This window comes from Pseudophryne corroboree, chromosome 6, assembly GCF_028390025.1.
Source record: "Pseudophryne corroboree isolate aPseCor3 chromosome 6, aPseCor3.hap2, whole genome shotgun sequence".
NCBI classification, from domain to species: Eukaryota; Metazoa; Chordata; class Amphibia; order Anura; family Myobatrachidae; genus Pseudophryne; species Pseudophryne corroboree.
The window spans coordinates 89,290,398-89,308,260 of record NC_086449.1 but is presented as its reverse complement, the minus strand read 5'-3'; the positions used below and the strand labels follow the sequence as shown (position 1 = coordinate 89,308,260).

Below are 17,863 nucleotides of genomic sequence, written 5' to 3'. Positions count from 1 at the left end.
CAGCATTCTCTACCTGCCTCCCAACCTGCAGCCAATGAATGGTTGAGCTATTCACCAAAGTGCTGACAGCCATTAATTGTATGGAAGCACGTGGAGAGATGGCGAAGGACTGCAAGAGGGGTAAGTTATGAATTTTTCTTTTATTTACTCTTGTGAATGGGTGGGTAGGGGCCCCAGTAATTTGCTTTGCCCATGGCCTACAATGCTGTTAAGATGGCCATGTTTGAATGGCGTGGACTCGTGGGGAAGGTTGTGGTATTGCTGCACACCACCCTTTCATCACTGTGAGGGTGATGCTGGCTGACACGACCCCCAATTACAAGCATGTGACAGACATACATAGCAGACAGCAGTAGTGTTCTAACCATGTCACACAGCCTGCCCCAGTGACCATCACCCACCTCCTGCCTAGCTGCTCTCTTATCTCCATACTCCCATCCCACCACTGGATCCCACCTCCAGACATGCCAGCAATACCTGCGTGGAGACAAGCCCTCGGCAATCAGGCAACCACCACACCACAGTCGTTCACATCATTTCCTTCCACAGTGAAGCTTGCAATCTATATTCCCAAACACATGGACTCATATACACAGTCACACTTGGGGTATTTTTATTTATTTATTTTGTCAGAAAACTATTAACATACCAGTATATTTGGATTGTGGTTGGAAATTGGTGCATTGTGGTGCATGCTGGAGAGCTGTAGGTGTCAGAGAATGGTTTGCTAGATGGCTGGGGGTGTCAGAGAACCGGATGCTGGAGAGATGGTTGGGGGTGTCATATAATGGGGTGCTGGATTGATGGCTGGGGGTGTCAGAGAACCAGATGCTGGAGAAATGGTTGGGGCAGGGTTGGACTGGCCCACAGGGGTACAGGGGAAACCACCGGTGGGCCCCACTGCCTGAGGGCCCACTCCTTCCTCTAGGGATCAGGTTCCAGACTGTGCACTTGTATTATACATGGTAGATATGTTGCATTACACTGCACAAGGCTATTGTGCATTTCAAGCATATGTAGAGGCTGGCCACACCCCCTTTGTAGGCTGACCACAACCCTAAGTATGGGCCCATATCACTACATTCCCCCGGTGGGCCCTTCATACCCCAGTCCAACACTGGTTGGGGGTGTCATAGAATGGGGTGCTGGATTGATGGCTGTGGGTGTCAGAGAACCAGATGGCTGTGGATGTCATAGAATGGGGTGTTGGAAAGATGGCTGGATGTCAGTGTTCTAAGGAGCCAGATTACAGATAAACTTTTTTTTTAAAGTTCAGAAAATACGTCAAGTTCTCCAGATCAACATTACATACACTGAAAAAGTATGATCCACATACAGTAAATACATTTTAATGTTTTTAGAAAAAGGAAAATTGAGCTTACATGCCGTCTTTATGTTCAGTTATGTGGCGTTAAACGCAGTCTTTCCCTGTTCACCAACGCTAGAGGAAGACAGCAGGGCATGGAGTGGGAGGGCCGAGGCTGTGATAGTGTCCGCATGATGCTGACAGGCAGTTTCCTTATGGCCCTAGGGTCGGAGTGCCCCATGGCTTGGCCACCTGTGGTTATATACACACGCATGGGGCTGAGAGATTGCCGGGATATATTTTAAATGTTTTCCATTTGGAGTTTTCCTCTGGTCTAGCACATTACAGGGATATTTGCTTTTAGGTAAGCCCCTTTATGGTCCACCTTACCCTACCTATACCACATATATAGCAAAAAGAGGTTCCTTATTACTAGTGCTACATTAAAAATGACCAGTCACTTGACTTACGTGGCATCAGATGGAACCATGCCAAGCAGGGCTTTCCCTGACACGGTTGCATGTGATAAGACCGTTTCAGAGAAAACCTGCCAACTGCTGCTGGAACCTAACGTTCTGCTAGTTGATGGGTTCAGCCCACCCGGCCAGCCTCTTGGTCACCATGGCAACCTCCCTTAAGCTCCCACCTGCTGACCTAAAAGGATAGGCCACCAGCAGCTGCCAGAAGACAATCTTCTTGGAGCCTAAGCTCAAGAAGCTAAGGACAGCTGCATATGGCTGTCCATAGCCGCCCAGACCGTGGTCAGCGATCCAAACAGGATCACCCACGATCTGCTCTGGGGGCTAGATTTAAGACCAGACCAGGCAATATGGGTGAGTAGTGATGCACTGATACCGCTTCTCCCCCATGTAAGACAGCGCAAACCACCAGCTTCTATGGGCTGCCTCAGCTGCACCCCATAGAAGCCGGATTGGGCTGACAATCAGGCAGGGAGTGGCTTCCTACTCTCTGCTAATCGCAGCCCGGTCTGGCAGTCCCGGAGGGAGGAAACACCTCCCAATGGGACTGCATGTCCTGCTGGTGAATGGCAGGTAGGACTTACAATAGGAAGTCACTGCGAGTCACAGTACAGCCTCTGAGCCAGTGCAGTTACTCAGACCTGCAGTCCATTGGTAAAACCCACCACTGCTTGGTTCCATGCAACACCTCCTTCCTTCTCCCATGCACCACCACGGCAGCAGAGATGTAAATTCCTGCAAGTAGTAGCTTTATACAAATAGAAAGTTGTGTTAAAACATATTCTCTCCCTAATGTATATCATTCATCTATAAACACTGTAAGAGTGGTTGTTTTTTATTAATTGTATGTAATTATTTTTTACCCAAAACATCTACAAAATGGTAGATTATTAATTTTTACTATTGAAAGAGCTATTTAAACTTGATTCAGTATAATTGTATTAACAAATATGCATATTTCTTGAATGTGGTTTAATTGGCTATTATTTATATTCCATAGTAGTGTTATGGGCGGTCCTGTAGCACTGAGAGCTGAGGCCAGGTAACGGGATGGGACTGATAATGGGAATTGGCTAAGAGATTGGATTAGGGGCCTAATTCAGCATGAATTGTAGTTTTGCAAAAATCGCAAAACTACAATTCTTTTCTTTAACATATGGGGGGCCACCCAGCACACGGCAAGGATCTTGCCCCTTCACCGCTAACATGCGCATGCATGATTAAGGTAGCCCCTTACCTACGCATTTTTAGGATACCTCAGCGCTGATGTTCAAATTCACCAGAAATGTATAATAAATTATTATATACATCAAGCAGCTGCGATCCCTATTCGCTGTTGGAAATAAACCTCTGTGGGTTTAAAGAACCAATAATCAATCTAAAAAAACAACAACGGTGCTTAGGGTTCACATATGCAGAATAAACTGACAATGCCACGGTGTAATAAAATTGACATATATTTATCAATATTGTATATCAATTGTAAAAACTTAAGAAGACCTAAAAGATGCTGTGCAGTGTTACTAGTTGTTGTTAGAAAAACATAAAAGTTGCCATGACACTTTGTATGCAATTCAATAGGTTCACAATAAAACAATGTAACATTTGGCTGTGAGTCTTTTATACAACCATCATGAGCGAGTCAGCGATAGTGAATTTAACCCCATATGTACTAGTGATGAGCGGGTTCGGTTCCTCGGAATCCGAACCCCCCCGAACTTCAGCCTTTTTACACGGGTCCGAGGCAGACTCGGATCTTCCCGCCTTGCTCGGTTAACCCGAGCACGCCCGAACGTCATCATCCCGCTGTCGGATTCTCGCGAGGCTCGTATTCTATCGCGAGACTCGGATTCTATATAAGGAGCCGCGCGTCGCCGCCATTTTCACACGTGCATTGAGATTCATAGGGAGAGGATGTGGCTGGCGTCCTCTCCATTTAGATTAGAAGAGAGAGAGTGAGAGTGAGACACTTGATTTACTGGAGCTTAGGAGTACTCAGAGAGTGCAGAGTTTACTAGTGACTGACCAGTGACAACCAGTGCAGTTTTATTATATTATTATTTAATATAATCCGTTCTCTGCCTGAAAAAAAACGATACACAGTGACACAGTAACAGTATACCATATCTGTGCTCAGCCTCAGTGTGCTGCATCATCTATGTATATCTGACTGTGCTGAGTGCTCAGTGCTCACACAGCTTAATTGTGGGGGAGACTGGGGAGCAGTAGCAGGAGTACATATTATTTAACAGTGCACACTTTTGCTGCCAGAGTGCCACTGCCAGTGTGACTGACCAGTGACCACTGTCTGACCACCAGTATATTGTGATTGTCTGCCTGAAAAAGTTAAACACTCGTCGTGTGGTGTTTTTATTCTATAAACGCATTCTGCTGACAGTGTCCAGCAGGTCCGTCATTAATTATATAATATATACCTGTCCGGCTGCAGTAGTGATATATATATATTTTTTATATCATTATCATCCAGTCTATATTAGCAGCAGACGCAGTACGGTAGTCCACGGCTGTAGCTACCTCTGTGTCGGCAGTCGCTCGTCCATCCATAATTGTATACCACCTACCTGTGGTGTTTTTTTTTTTTTCTATCTTCTTGATACTATTAGTAGCTTACTTTAGGAGTCTGCAGTGCTGCTGACAGTGTCCAGCAGGTCCGTCATTATATAATATATACCTGTCCGGCTGCAGTAGTGATATATATATATATATATATATATTTTTTATATCATTATCATCCAGTCTATATTAGCAGCAGACGCAGTACGGTAGTCCACGGCTGTATCTACCTCTGTGTCGGCAGTCGCTCGTCCATCCATAATTGTATACCACCTACCTGTGGTGTTTTTTTTTTTTCTATCTTCTTGATACTACTAGTAGCTTACTTTAGGAGTCTGCAGTGCTGCTGACAGTGTCCAGCAGGTCCGTCATTATATAATATATACCTGTCCGGCTGCAGTAGTGATATATATATATATATTTTATATCATTATCATCCAGTCTATATTAGCAGCAGACGCAATATGGTAGTCCACGGCTGTAGCTACCTCTGTGTCGGCAGTCGCTCGTCCATCCATAATTGTATACCACCTACCTGTGGTGTTTTTTTTTTTTCTATCTTCTTGATACTAGTAGCTTACTTTAGGAGTCTGCAGTGCTGACAGTGTCCAGCAGGTCCGTCATTATATAATATATACCTGTCCGGCTGCAGTAATGATATATATATATTTTTTATATCATTATCATCCAGTCTATATTAGCAGCAGACGCAGTACGGTAGTCCACGGCTGTAGCTACCTCTGTGTCGGCAGTCGCTCGTCCATCAATAATTGTATACCACCTACCTGTGGTGGTTTTTTTTTTTCTATCTTCTTGATACTACTAGTAGCTTACTTTAGGAGTCTGCAGTGCTGCTGACAGTGTCCAGCAGGTCCGTCATTATATAATATATACCTGTCCAGCTGCAGTAGTGATATATATATATTTTTTATATCATTATCATCCAGTCTATATTAGCAGCAGACGCAGTACGGTAGTCCACGGCTGTAGCTACCTCTGTGTCGGCAGTCGCTCGTCCATCCATAAGTATACTAGTATCCATCCATCTCCATTGTTTACCTGAGGTGCCTTTTAGTTGTGCCTATTAAGATATGGAGAACAAAAATGTTGAGGTTCCAAAAATAGGGAAAGATCAAGATCCACTTCCACCTCGTGCTGAAGCTGCTGCCACTAGTCATGGCCGAGACGATGAAATTCCAGCAACGTCGTCTGCCAAGGCCGATGCCCAATGTCATAGTACAGAGCATGTAAAATCCAAAACACCAAATATCAGTAAAAAAAGGACTCAAAAATCTAAAATAAAATTGTCAGAGGACAAGCGTAAACTTGCCAATATGTCATTTACCACACGGAGTGGCAAGGAACGGCTGAGGCCCTGGCCTATGTTCATGGCTAGTGGGTCAGCTTCACATGAGGATGGAAGCACTCAGCCTCTCGCTAGAAAAATGAAAAGACTCAAGCTGGCAAAAGCACAGCAAAGAACTGTGCGTTCTTCGAAATCACAAATCCACAAGGAGAGTCCAATTGTGTCGTTTGCGATGCCTGACCTTCCCAACACTGGACGTGAAGAGCATGCGCCTTCCACCATTTGCACGCCCCCTACAAGTGCTGGAAGGAGCACCCGCAGTCCAGTTCCTGATAGTCAGATTGAAGATGTCAGTGTTGAAGTACACCAGGATGAGGAGGATATGGGTGTTGCTGGCGCTGGGGAGGAAATTGACCAGGAGGATTCTGATGGTGAGGTGGTTTGTTTAAGTCAGGCACCCGGGGAGACACCTGTTGTCCGTGGGAGGAATAGGGCCATTGACATGCCTGGTGAAAATACCAAAAAAATCAGCTCTTCGGTGTGGAAGTATTTCAACAGAAATGCGGACAACATTTGTCAAGCCGTGTGTTGCCTTTGTCAAGCTGTAATAAGTAGGGGTAAGGACGTTAACCACCTCGGAACATCCTCCCTTATACGTCACCTGCAGCGCATTCATCATAAGTCAGTGACAAGTTCAAAAACTTTGGGCGACAGCGGAAGCAGTCCACTGACCAGTAAATCCCTTCCTCTTGTAACCAAGCTCACGCAAACCACCCCACCAACTCCCTCAGTGTCAATTTCCTCCTTCCCCAGGAATGCCAATAGTCCTGCAGGCCATGTCACTGACAATTCTGACGAGTCCTCTCCTGCCTGGGATTCCTCCGATGCATCCTTGCGTGTAACGCCTACTGCTGCTGGCGCTGCTGTTGTTGCTGCTGGGAGTCGATGGTCATCCCAGAGGGGAAGTCGTACTCGTAAGACCACTTTTACTACTTCCACCAAGCAATTGACTGTCCAACAGTCCTTTGCGAGGAAGATGAAATATCACAGCAGTCATCCTGCTGCAAAGCGGATAACTGAGGCCTTGGCATCCTGGGCGGTGAGAAACGTGGTTCCGGTATCCATCATTACTGCAGAGCCAACTATAGACTTGATTGAGGTACTGTGTCCCCGGTACCAAATACCATCTAGGTTCCATTTCTCTAGGCAGGCGATACCGAAAATGTACACAGACCTCAGAAAAAGACTCACCAGTGTCCTAAAAAATGCAGTTGTACCCAATGTCCACTTAACCACGGACATGTGGACAAGTGGAGCAGGGCAGGCTCAGGACTATATGACTGTGACAGCCCACTGGGTAGATGTATGGACTCCCGCCGCAAGAACAGCAGCGGCGGCACCAGTAGCAGCATCTCGCAAACGCCAACTCTTTCCTAGGCAGGCTACGCTTTGTATCACCGCTTTCCAGAATACGCACACAGCTAAAAACCTCTTACGGCAACTGAGGAAGATCATCGCAGAATGGCTTACCCCAATTGGACTCTCCTGTGGATTTGTGGCATCGGACAACGCCAACAATATTGTGTGTGCATTAAATATGGGCAAATTCCAGCACGTCCCATGTTTTGCACATACCTTGAATTTGGTGGTGCAGAATTATTTAAAAAACGAGAGGGGCGTGCAAGAGATGCTGTCGGTGGCCAGAAGAATTGCGGGACACTTTCGGCGTACAGGCACCACGTACAGAAGACTGGAGCACCACCAAAAACACCTGAACCTGCCCTGCCATCATCTGAAGCAAGAAGTGGTAACGAGGTGGAATTCAACCCTCTATATGCTTCAGAGGTTGGAGGAGCAGCAAAAGGCCATTCAAGCCTATACAACTGACCACGATATAGGAGGTGGAATGCACCTGTCTCAAGCGCAGTGGAGAATGATTTCAACGTTGTGCAAGGTTCTGCAACCTTTTGAACTTGCCACACGTGAAGTCAGTTCAGACACTGCCAGCCTGAGTCAGGTCATTCCCCTCATCAGGCTTTTGCAGAAGAAGCTGGAGACATTGAAGGAGGAGCTAACACAGAGCGATTCCGCTAGGCATGTGGGACTTGTGGATGGAGCCCTTAATTTGCTTAACAAGGATTCACGGGTGGTCAATCTGTTGAAATCAGAGCACTACATTTTGGCCACCGTGCTCGATCCTAGATTTAAAACCTACCTTGGATCTCTCTTTCCGGCAGACACAAGTCAGCTGGGGTTCAAAGAACTGCTGGTGAGAAAATTGTCAAGTCAAGCGGAACGCGACCTGTCAACATCTCCTCCTTCACATTCTCCCGCAACTGTGGGGTGCGAGGAAAAGGCTCAGAATTCCGAGCCCACCCGCTGGCGGTGATGCAGGGCAGTCTGGAGCGACTGCTGATGCTGACATCTGGTCCGGACTGAAGGACCTGACAACGATTACGGACATGTCGTCTACTGTCACTGCATATGATTCTCTCCCCATTGAAAGAATGGTGGAGGATTATATGAGTGACCACATCCAAGTAGGCACGTCAGACAGTCCGTACTTATACTGGCAGGAAAAAGAGGCAATTTGGAGGCCCATGCACAAACTGGCTTTATTCTACCTAAGTTGCCCTCCCACAAGTGTGTACTCCGAAAGAGTGTTTAGTGCCGCCGCTCACCTTGTCAGCAATCGGCGTACGAGGTTACATCCAGAAAATGTGGAGAAGATGATGTTCATTAAAATGAATTATAATTAATTCCTCCGTGGAGACATTGACCAGCAGCAATTGCCTCCACAAAGTACACAGGGAGCTGAGATGGTGGATTCCAGTGGGGACGAATTGATAATCTGTGAGGAGGGGGATGTACACGGTGATATATCGGAGGATGATGATGAGGTGGACATCTTGCCTCTGTAGAGCCAGTTTGTGCAAGGAGAGATTAATTGCTTCTTTTTTGGTGGGGGTCCAAACCAACCCGTCATTTCAGTCACAGTCGTGTGGCAGACCCTGTCACTGAAATGATGGGTTGGTTAAAGTGCGCATGTCCTGTTTATACAACATAAGGGTGGGTGGGAGGGCCCAAGGACAATTCCATCTTGCACCTCTTTTTTCTTTCATTTTTCTTTGTGTCATGTGCTGTTTGGAGGGTGTTTTTTGGAAGGGCCATCCTGCGTGACACTGCAGTGCCACTCCTAGATGGGCCAGGTGTTTGTGTCGGCCACTAGGGTCGCTTAGCTTACTCACACAGCTACCTCATTGCGCCTCTTTTTTTCTTTGCGTCATGTGCTGTTTGGGGGGTGTTTTTTGGAAGGGCCATCCTGCGTGACACTGCAGTACCACTCCTAGATGGGCCAGGTGTTTGTGTCGGCCACTAGGGTCGCTTATCTTAGTCACACAGCTACCTCATTGCGCCTCTTTTTTTTCTTCTTTGCGTCATGTGCTGCTGTTTGGGGAGTGTTTTTTGGAAGGGCCATCCTGCGTGACACTGCAGTGCCACTCCTAGATGGGCCAGGTGTTTGTGTCGACCACTAGGGTCGCTTAGCTTACTCACACAGCTACCTCATTGCGCCTCTTTTTTTCTTTGCGTCATGTGCTGTTTGGGGAGTGTTTTTTGGAAGGGCCATCCTGCGTGACACTGCAGTGTCACTCCTAGATGGGCCAGGTGTTTGTGTCGGCCACTAGGGTCGCTTAGCTTACTCACACAGCTACCTCATTGCGCCTCTTTTTTTCTTTGCGTCATGTGCTGTTTGGAGGGTGTTTTTTGGAAGGGCCATCCTGCGTGACACTGCAGTGCCACTCCTAGATGGGCCAGGTGTTTGTGTAGGCCACTAGGGTCGCTTAGCTTACTCACACAGCTACCTCATTGCGCCTCTTATTTTTCTTCTTTGCGTCATGTGCTGCTGTTTGGGGAGTGTTTTTTGGAAGGGCCATCCTGCGTGACACTGCAGTGCCACTCCTAGATGGGCCAGGTGTTTGTGTCGGCCACTAGGGTCGCTTAGCTTACTCACACAGCTACCTCATTGCGCCTCTTTTTTTCTTTGTGTCATGTGCTGTTTGGGGGGTGTTTTTTGGAAGGGCCATCCTGCGTGACACTGCAGTGACACTCCTAGATGGGCCAGGTGTTTGTGTCGGCCACTAGGGTCGCTTATCTTAGTCACACAGCTACCTCATTGCGCCTCTTTTTTTTCTTCTTTGCGTCATGTGCTGCTGTTTGGGGAGTGTTTTTTGGAAGGGCCATCCTGCGTGACACTGCAGTGCCACTCCTAGACGGGCCAGGTGTTTGTGTCGGCCACTAGGGTCGCTTAGCTTACTCACACAGCTACCTCATTGCGCCTCTTTTTTTTCTTCTTTGCGTCATGTGCTGTTTGGGGAGTGTTTTTTGGAAGGGCCATCCTGCGTGACACTGCAGTGTCACTCCTAGATGGGCCAGGTGTTTGTGTCGGCCACTAGGGTCGCTTAGCTTACTCACACAGCTACCTCATTGCGCCTCTTTTTTTCTTTGCGTCATGTGCTGTTTGGGGAGTGTTTTTTGGAAGGGCCATCCTGCGTGACACTGCAGTGCCACTCCTAGATGGGCCAGGTGTTTGTGTCGGCCACTAGGGTCGCTTAGCTTACTCACACAGCTACCTCATTGCGCCTCTTTTTTTCTTTGCGTCATGTGCTGTTTGGGGAGTGTTTTTGGAAGGGCCATCCTGCGTGACACTGCAGTGCCACTCCTAGATGGGCCAGGTGTTTGTGTCGGCCACTTGGGTCGCTGAGCTTAGTCATCCAGCGACCTCGGTGCAAATTTTAGGACTAAAAATAATATTGTGAGGTGTGAGGTGTTCAGAATAGACTGAAAATGAGTGGAAATTATGGTTATTGAGGTTAATAATACTTTGGGATCAAAATGACCCCCAAATTCTATGATTTAAGCGGTTTTTTAGGGTTTTTTGAAAAAAACACCCGAATCCAAAACACACCCGAATCCGACAAAAAAAATTCGGTGAGGTTTTGTCAAAACGCGTTCGAAAACAAAACACGGCCGCGGAACCGAACCCAAAACCAAAACCCGAAAAATTTCCGGTGCTCATCACTAATATGTACTCGGGCGATTCAGTGTCTCCAAAAGGCATTGATATTCCTTATAATTTAATTGGAAACAGTCAATCACAAGATTGTGAGTAATTAGTTGCGTAGGAAGTCGGAAGGTCACCATCTTTTGAGTCACAGCAACGGCATGTGACGTCACGCTGCTGCCGTAGCACACCCTGCCAATGGTCTGGACACGCCTCCGTTGCATGGGCCACGCCCTTAAAATGGAGAGTTGATGCCCACAAAACGTGGTGTCAACGCCACGTTCCAGCGCCCTGTAGGTCTTAAACTCTAATCCGAAGAGAACGCAGTTTAAGACCTTGCGCATGCGCTGATGTGCAGAAATAGTTTCTTAGCGATTTTTGCACATTTGTGGCCGAAGCTTAATTAGGCCCAAGGTGCAAGTCAAATAAGCTGATTTTTTTACTTGTTTTCATTCCTCCCCACTCCCTGTTTTTATTTTGCTATCTTTGTTTCCTCCCCTTAATATTAAATAGAACAAAATAGGAAAACATAATGTACAAAAGAGTACAACAATGTAGAACAGGGTGTGTTGTTGGTTGTACAGGGTGTTTAAAAAAAAAAGAAAAAGCAGCTGAAACTTTTTCCCTTCCTCAAACATTGCTCATGGTACAGTGGGGGTGTCTGCTGGAACGTCCTTTATTAAGATTAGCCACAGACCCTGTTTGCTGGAACATTTTCACCCAAGCCAGGATAGTTTTGTTGGTGGTGCAGGTCTCTAGAAATTGTCCTGGAACACAGTTGTTACAGAGGCAGGGAAGGCCCGCCATTCCATTCTTTTCCGTAACTTAAATAATATTCCATACACCATGTATGTTCCTGGATGGCATACTGTGGCACACGGCCGTCACTCAACATCTACTATAACACATAAGATACACAAACAAGTTTCAGTTACCTTTTTTTTTTTTTTCTTTTTAAACACCCTGTACTTTTATTAGGTGGGGTATTTATTACCTGTGCTTTAAAGGGGGTGGCATGGAAGGTAGACAGTAACTAGGTCGACAGTGTCTAGGTCGACCACTATTGGTCGACAGTAACTAGGTTGACAGGGTCTCTAGGTCGACAGGGTCTTTAGGTCGACATGGTCTAGGTCGACAGGTCAAAAGGTCGACATGAGTTTTTAATGTTCTTTTGGTGTCGTTTTCTTCGTAGAGTGGCCGGGAACCCCAATTAGTGCACCGTGTCCCTTCACATGGCTCGCTTCACTCACCATGCTTCGGGCAAGGTGCCTTGCTCCGCTACCACTTCGCTCGGCACAGATTACCGTTCCAATCGTGGTCCACGTGGATCGTTAAGTATGAAAAGGTTAAAAAAAAATAATTATGAAAAAGTCATGTTGACCTTTTGACCTGTCGACCTAGAGACCCTGTTGACCTAGGAATCCTGTGGACCTAGTTACTGTCGACCAGTAGTGTTGACCTAGTTACCGTCGAGCTAGAGACCGGACCCCGCTTTAAAAATGCTAAAAAAAAATGTTCACGATATGTTAAAAGCTCATTTGCGCATCCTCTGCGGGGTACACTTTTCAATTTGATGGCTGCAAAGTGCTTCCAGAAAGGTTATGTAATGGAACTTTGTGTCCAGTAGCATTGCTGATTTTCCCTCTCTCCCCATAGAGGTACGCAGGAAAATTAGCGAAGCTTGGCTACTGCAGGGATGGCTTGGGCCACATATCAATGTAGGAATTGTTGATGTGTGCTGCCAAAAGAAGGGCATGGACACGCATGGGGCATGCCACAAGGTGTGGTCTCACACCGCATCCTTCTCTGTGCATGCCAGACGAGCAGCTGAGCTGTCCAGCAAGGCATTCAGGTGGCCAGACCGGTCCATCTGGCCATCACCCCTTTTGGCATTTACCAGTATTGCCAAATGGCCAGTCTAGACAAGGGTTACTGTAATACATTGCAATGGGCATTTCTGAACTGCCATTGCAGCTACTTGAGGACTGGAGTTCAGAACCACCACCCTATCTGAAGCATGAACAGGTGGACCTGTCTTTGCTACTATCTGGCTGTTAGGTGCTGTTTGACCATTGACATTTTGCCCGTTTGGTGGTGTAATGGGAGACTTAAAGAGAAATGCAAGTCTTCTGAGCCATAGAAATGGGACAGTGATATTGTGACAGAGACATGTTGTCAAACCGTCATCATTGTTTCTTGTACACATTTAATATTAAACTTCTTCTCTTCCCACAGCTCTCCTTCCAATTCCCATACTAAACCTAGAGGACAGGGTAAAGGTCAATGAAGAAACAAAGATTAGCTGCTCGTTACCTGCTAGCGAGTGCTCCTGCCTGGAGGTGGAATTAAAGATTGTCACTAAAGAAAGACTCAGAAATTGTGTTTCTTATAAGGGGGACTTCCCTAATATCACCTGCACGCTGGAGGTCACCAAAGAGATGGATGAGATGGAGCTGTCCTGTGAGGCTCACTTTAGGACCAAAAGTAAACCTCAAAACCTGAACATTCAAAGTAAGTATGAGAACAATGGCCCTCATTCCGAGTTGTTCGCTCGTTCTTTTTCATCGCATCGCAGTGAAAATCCGCTTAGTACGCATGCGCAAAGTTCGCACTGCGACTGCGCCAAGTAACTTTACTATGAAGAAAGTATTTTTACTCACGGCTTTTTCTTCGCTCCGGCGATCGTAATGTGATTGACAGGAAATGGGTGTTACTGGGCGGAAACACGGCGTTTCAGGGGCGTGTGGCTGAAAACGCTACCGTTTCCGGAAAAAACGCAGGAGTGGCCGGAGAAACGGTGGGAGTGCCTGGGCGAACGCTGGGTGTGTTTGTGACGTCAACCAGGAACGACAAGCACTGAACTGATCGCACAGGCAGAGTAAGTCTGGAGCTACTCTGAAACTGCTAAGTAGTTAGTAATCGCAATATTGCGAATACATCGGTCGCAATTTTAAGAAGCTAAGATTCACTCCCAGTAGGCGGCGGCTTAGCGTGTGTAACTCTGCTAAATTCGCCTTGCGACCGATCAACTCGGAATGAGGGCCAATGTGATCCGTATTAATATATATGCACTCAGTGACCACTTTATAGGGTACACGTGTACATCGTTAATGTAAATATCTAACTGGCCAATCATGCTGCAGCAGGTCCAGTTGTTGTTCAGATCAAACACCTGCATGGGGAAGAGACAAATAATCTGTATGGGATGTATCCAGTACCTTGTTGATTCCATGCCAAGAAGAGTTTAGGCTGCTCTGGGAGTAATGGGGGGTGGGGGGTAGTTTTTGGTAAATGCAACTAAAATAGTGGCTACTCAGAGGAGCTTTCACAGAGGAGGGGGCCCGTTTGCAGACTCCAGGTGGGCACCCTCCTCTTCACGGCACTGTAGACTCTGGCATTGAGCCAGAGACCAATGTGCATGTGCAGGTCTCCAGGAACATAGCGCCTGCCATGTTCCAGAGGCTAAATTCCTACTGCGGATGTGCAGCAGCCATTTTGCCGGTGATTTTGTACCACGACTGTAGCTCCAAACCGGAACTCCAGAATGGAAAGTAATAAAACATGGGTGCAGTGTGTGTGCAGAGTGGGCTCCTCTGGACCCAGGGGCCCATGTGCACCATTCACATTGCACCCATTATAGAAATGCCAATGGGTGCGGGCCAGATCTGGGAGACTTGCCTGCCTATCTGGGGGGCAGAGAGAGTCACCCAATTTTCGAGTGCATCCAGGTAAGTCTGTACTGTGGGGGTCATTCCAAGTTGATATCTAGCTGCCGTTGTTCGCAGCGTAGCAATCAGGCTAAAAATAGGCATTTCTGTGCATGCGTATGCACCGCAATGCGCACGCGCGATATACGGGTACAAAGGCATTTGTTATTTTGCACAGGTTCTAGCAAAGTTTTCAGTCACACTGACGGCCAGAAGAAGATTGACAGGAAGGGGGCGTTTCTGGGTGTCAACTGACCGTTTTCAGGGAGGGTTTGCAAAAACGCAGGTGTGTCTGAAAAATCGCAGGCGTTGCTGGGCGTTCGCTGGGTGGGTGTATGACGTCAAATCCGGACACGAATAGGCTGAAGTGATCGCAAGCGCCAGTGGCGGAACTAGCAAGCGGTGGGCCCAGGTGCGACAAAATGCTTTGGGCCCCCCCCCCCATCCCATCCAAGTCCACCCCCTCACCCCTTGAGAGGATCTGGTGAGGGGGACCTGCTCAGGGCCAGAGAAATGGATACCTAGCAACAGTGCCGTAACTAGACATTTTAGCACTGTGTGCAAGAAACGGCATCGGAGCCCCACCCCTGCATGCAAAACAGGGGCAGTGCGCGCTGTAGGCGTGCGCAAAAATACATAGTGGCGTGGCTTCGCGTGGAAGGGGTGTGGCCACAAAATAATACCAATTCATAAAACGGTGCACAGTAGTCTCCATTCTTCAAATTACGCCGCACAGTAGCACCACTACACCAGGTAGAGACCCTTTTACACCTTACAGCGAACAGATTCCTCTTTTTACACATTACGGCAGACAGCGTCCCCTTTTTACACATTACGGCAGACAGCGTCCCCCTTTTTACACATTACGGCAGACAGCGTCCCCCTTTTTACACATTACGGCAGACAGCGTCCCCTTTTTACACATTACGGCAGACAGCGTGTCCTTGTTACACATAGCGGCAGACAGCGTGCACTTTTTACACATTACGGCAGACAGCGTACACTTTTTACACATAACGGCAGACAGCGTGCCCTTGTTAAACATAGCGGCAGACAGCGTACACTTTTTACACATAACGGCAGACAGCGTCCCCCTTTTTACACATTACGGCAGACAGCGTCCCCTTTTTACACATTACGGCAGACAGCGTACACTTTTTACACATAACGGCAGACAACGTACACTTTTTACACATAGCGGCAGACAGCGTGCCCTTGTTACACATTACGGCAGACAGCGTGCCCTTGTTACACATTACGGCAGACAGCGTGCCCTTGTTACACATTACGGCAGACAGCGTACCCTTGTTACACATTACGGCAGACAGCGTGCCCTTGTTACACATTACGGCAGACAGCGTGCCCTTGTTACACATTACGGCAGGCAGATTCCCCCTTTTTACACGTTGCAGCAGGCAGTCCCCCGTTTTTACACATTGCGGCAGGCAGATTCCCCATTTTTATACATTACGGCAGGCAGATTCTCCCTTTTTACACATAGCGGCAGGCAGATTCCCCATTTTTACACATTGCGGCAGGCAGATTCCCCATTTTTACACATTGCGGCAGGCAGTCCCCCCTTTTTACACATTGCGGCAGGCAGTCCCCCATTTTTACACATAGCGGCAGGCAGTCCCCCATTTTTACACATAGCGGCAGGCAGTCCACCCTTTTTACACATTGCGGTAGGCAGTCCCCCATTTTTACACATAGCGGCAGGCAGTCCCAACAAATAAAGAAAGAAAGAGACAGAAAGAAAGAAAGAAATAAAGAGAAAGAAAGAAAGTCGAATCATACTTACCCTCTCCGCTGGCTCAGGCTCCTCGTGCAGCTTGACGATTCCCGGACAGTAGACGAGGTGGAGGAGGGAGCCGCAGCAGCGCTGTGTTATTGGTGGAGGCGCTGCTGCTGCTGCCCCTCTGCTTCACTATAGGCTGTTCTCGGAAGACAGCCTATAGTGAAGCAGAGGGGCAGCAGCAGCAGCGCCTCCACCAGTAACAAAGCGCTGCTGCGGCTCCCTCCTTCACCTCCGTCCTCCTCCTTCCCTCGTCCGTGCCGCTGCTCTTCTCCTCTGTGGGTGGCTGTACGCTGCGGGCAGCGGTTGCCCGCAGCACACAGCGGCATGTAATGAGTCAGTTTGACTCATTACATGCTTGGGCCCCTGGACAGAGGCGGGCCCCAGTGCAACGCACTGCTTGCCCTGCCGGTAGTTCCGCCTCTGGCAAGCGCTGAGTAGGTTCAGAGCTACTCAGAAACTGCACAAACTGGTTTTGCAGAGCTCGGCTGCACATGCGTTCACACTTCTGCTAAACTAAAATACACTCCCCAGTGGGCGGTGGCATTGCGTTTGCAGGGCTGCTAAAACTAGCTACCGAGAGATAAACTCAGAATGACCCCCTATATCTTGTATGGCTTAATTATATGGAATAAGAATTTATTGACACAAACATGGGGGTATATTTACTAAGGTCCAGATTTTGCCTGAGTTTTTTTTTTTTTTAAGTGTCATCTCAGGAATTTACTAAATGCAAATCTCAGCAGAGTTGGGGCTATTCGTATTGTTTTCCCTGGCTAAGTTCACAAATACGAATGAATATACCATCGGCCAAACACGGCTGTTATTTGATACAACTCGGTAATTTACTAAGAATTTGTATTCTCAATCACTGCCGACAATAGTCAAACACTGCCGGGAAAGCATAGACTTCGTAAATAAAAGCAGTTTTAAAATAGACCTGCTTTTTCCTGGAGTGTTTAGATCAGGGGTGGGCAATTATTTCAGCTGAGGGGCCACTTGACATTTCCTGTCAGTATCCGAGGGCCACACACAAAATAGCAGCTCCCCCCACTTGCCAAAAATATAGGGACGTGGCTTCATGTGGAAGGAGTGTGGACAAAAAAATAATACAGATTCGTATTAGGCTGCACAATAGTCTCCATTATTCAAATTGCGCCACTTACACACATTACAGCATGTACAGCTCCCTTTTACACAGTACGGAAGGTAGTACCCTTTTACACATTAACATTTTATTTAGGATAATTATTGCGCAGCAAGCAAATTATCCAATGTCTTATGGCCCCTGGGGAAAGGTGTGACACAGTGATAGGACACGGGGAGTGTGACACAGTGACAGAACACGAGGGGTCACAGATAAGAGTCGGCACACACACAGTCCAGTCTCCGGGGGCAGCCAGCATCTTCGGGGAAGCTGGACATGCCCCCGGAGCGAGAGAAAAGACCCACCAGCCAACGCCCCTTTTTATTTAAGCCACACACCCTTTTTGGGCACCACACGGCTTGAGCGGGGGGGGGGGGGGGGTGTAATAGTACAGAGTGCGCTCCAGGTGACAGAACACGGGGGGGGGGGTGACACGGTTACAGAACACGGTGGGGGTGACAGCACACGGGGGGGGTGACACAGTGTC

At 47.6% G+C, this 17,863-nt stretch overlaps 1 protein-coding gene across 1 annotated transcript in view; it reads left to right on the top strand.

The window, feature by feature from the left end:
• The window catches only part of LOC134936439 (intercellular adhesion molecule 5-like), a 65,065-nt gene that overhangs the window by 22,425 nt on the left and 24,777 nt on the right, over positions 1–17,863 (top strand). Inside the window, exon 2 of the mRNA XM_063931466.1 lies at positions 12,963–13,238. Coding sequence (XP_063787536.1) covers positions 12,963–13,238 — 276 coding nt within the window. The remainder of the gene's footprint in view (positions 1–12,962; positions 13,239–17,863) is intronic.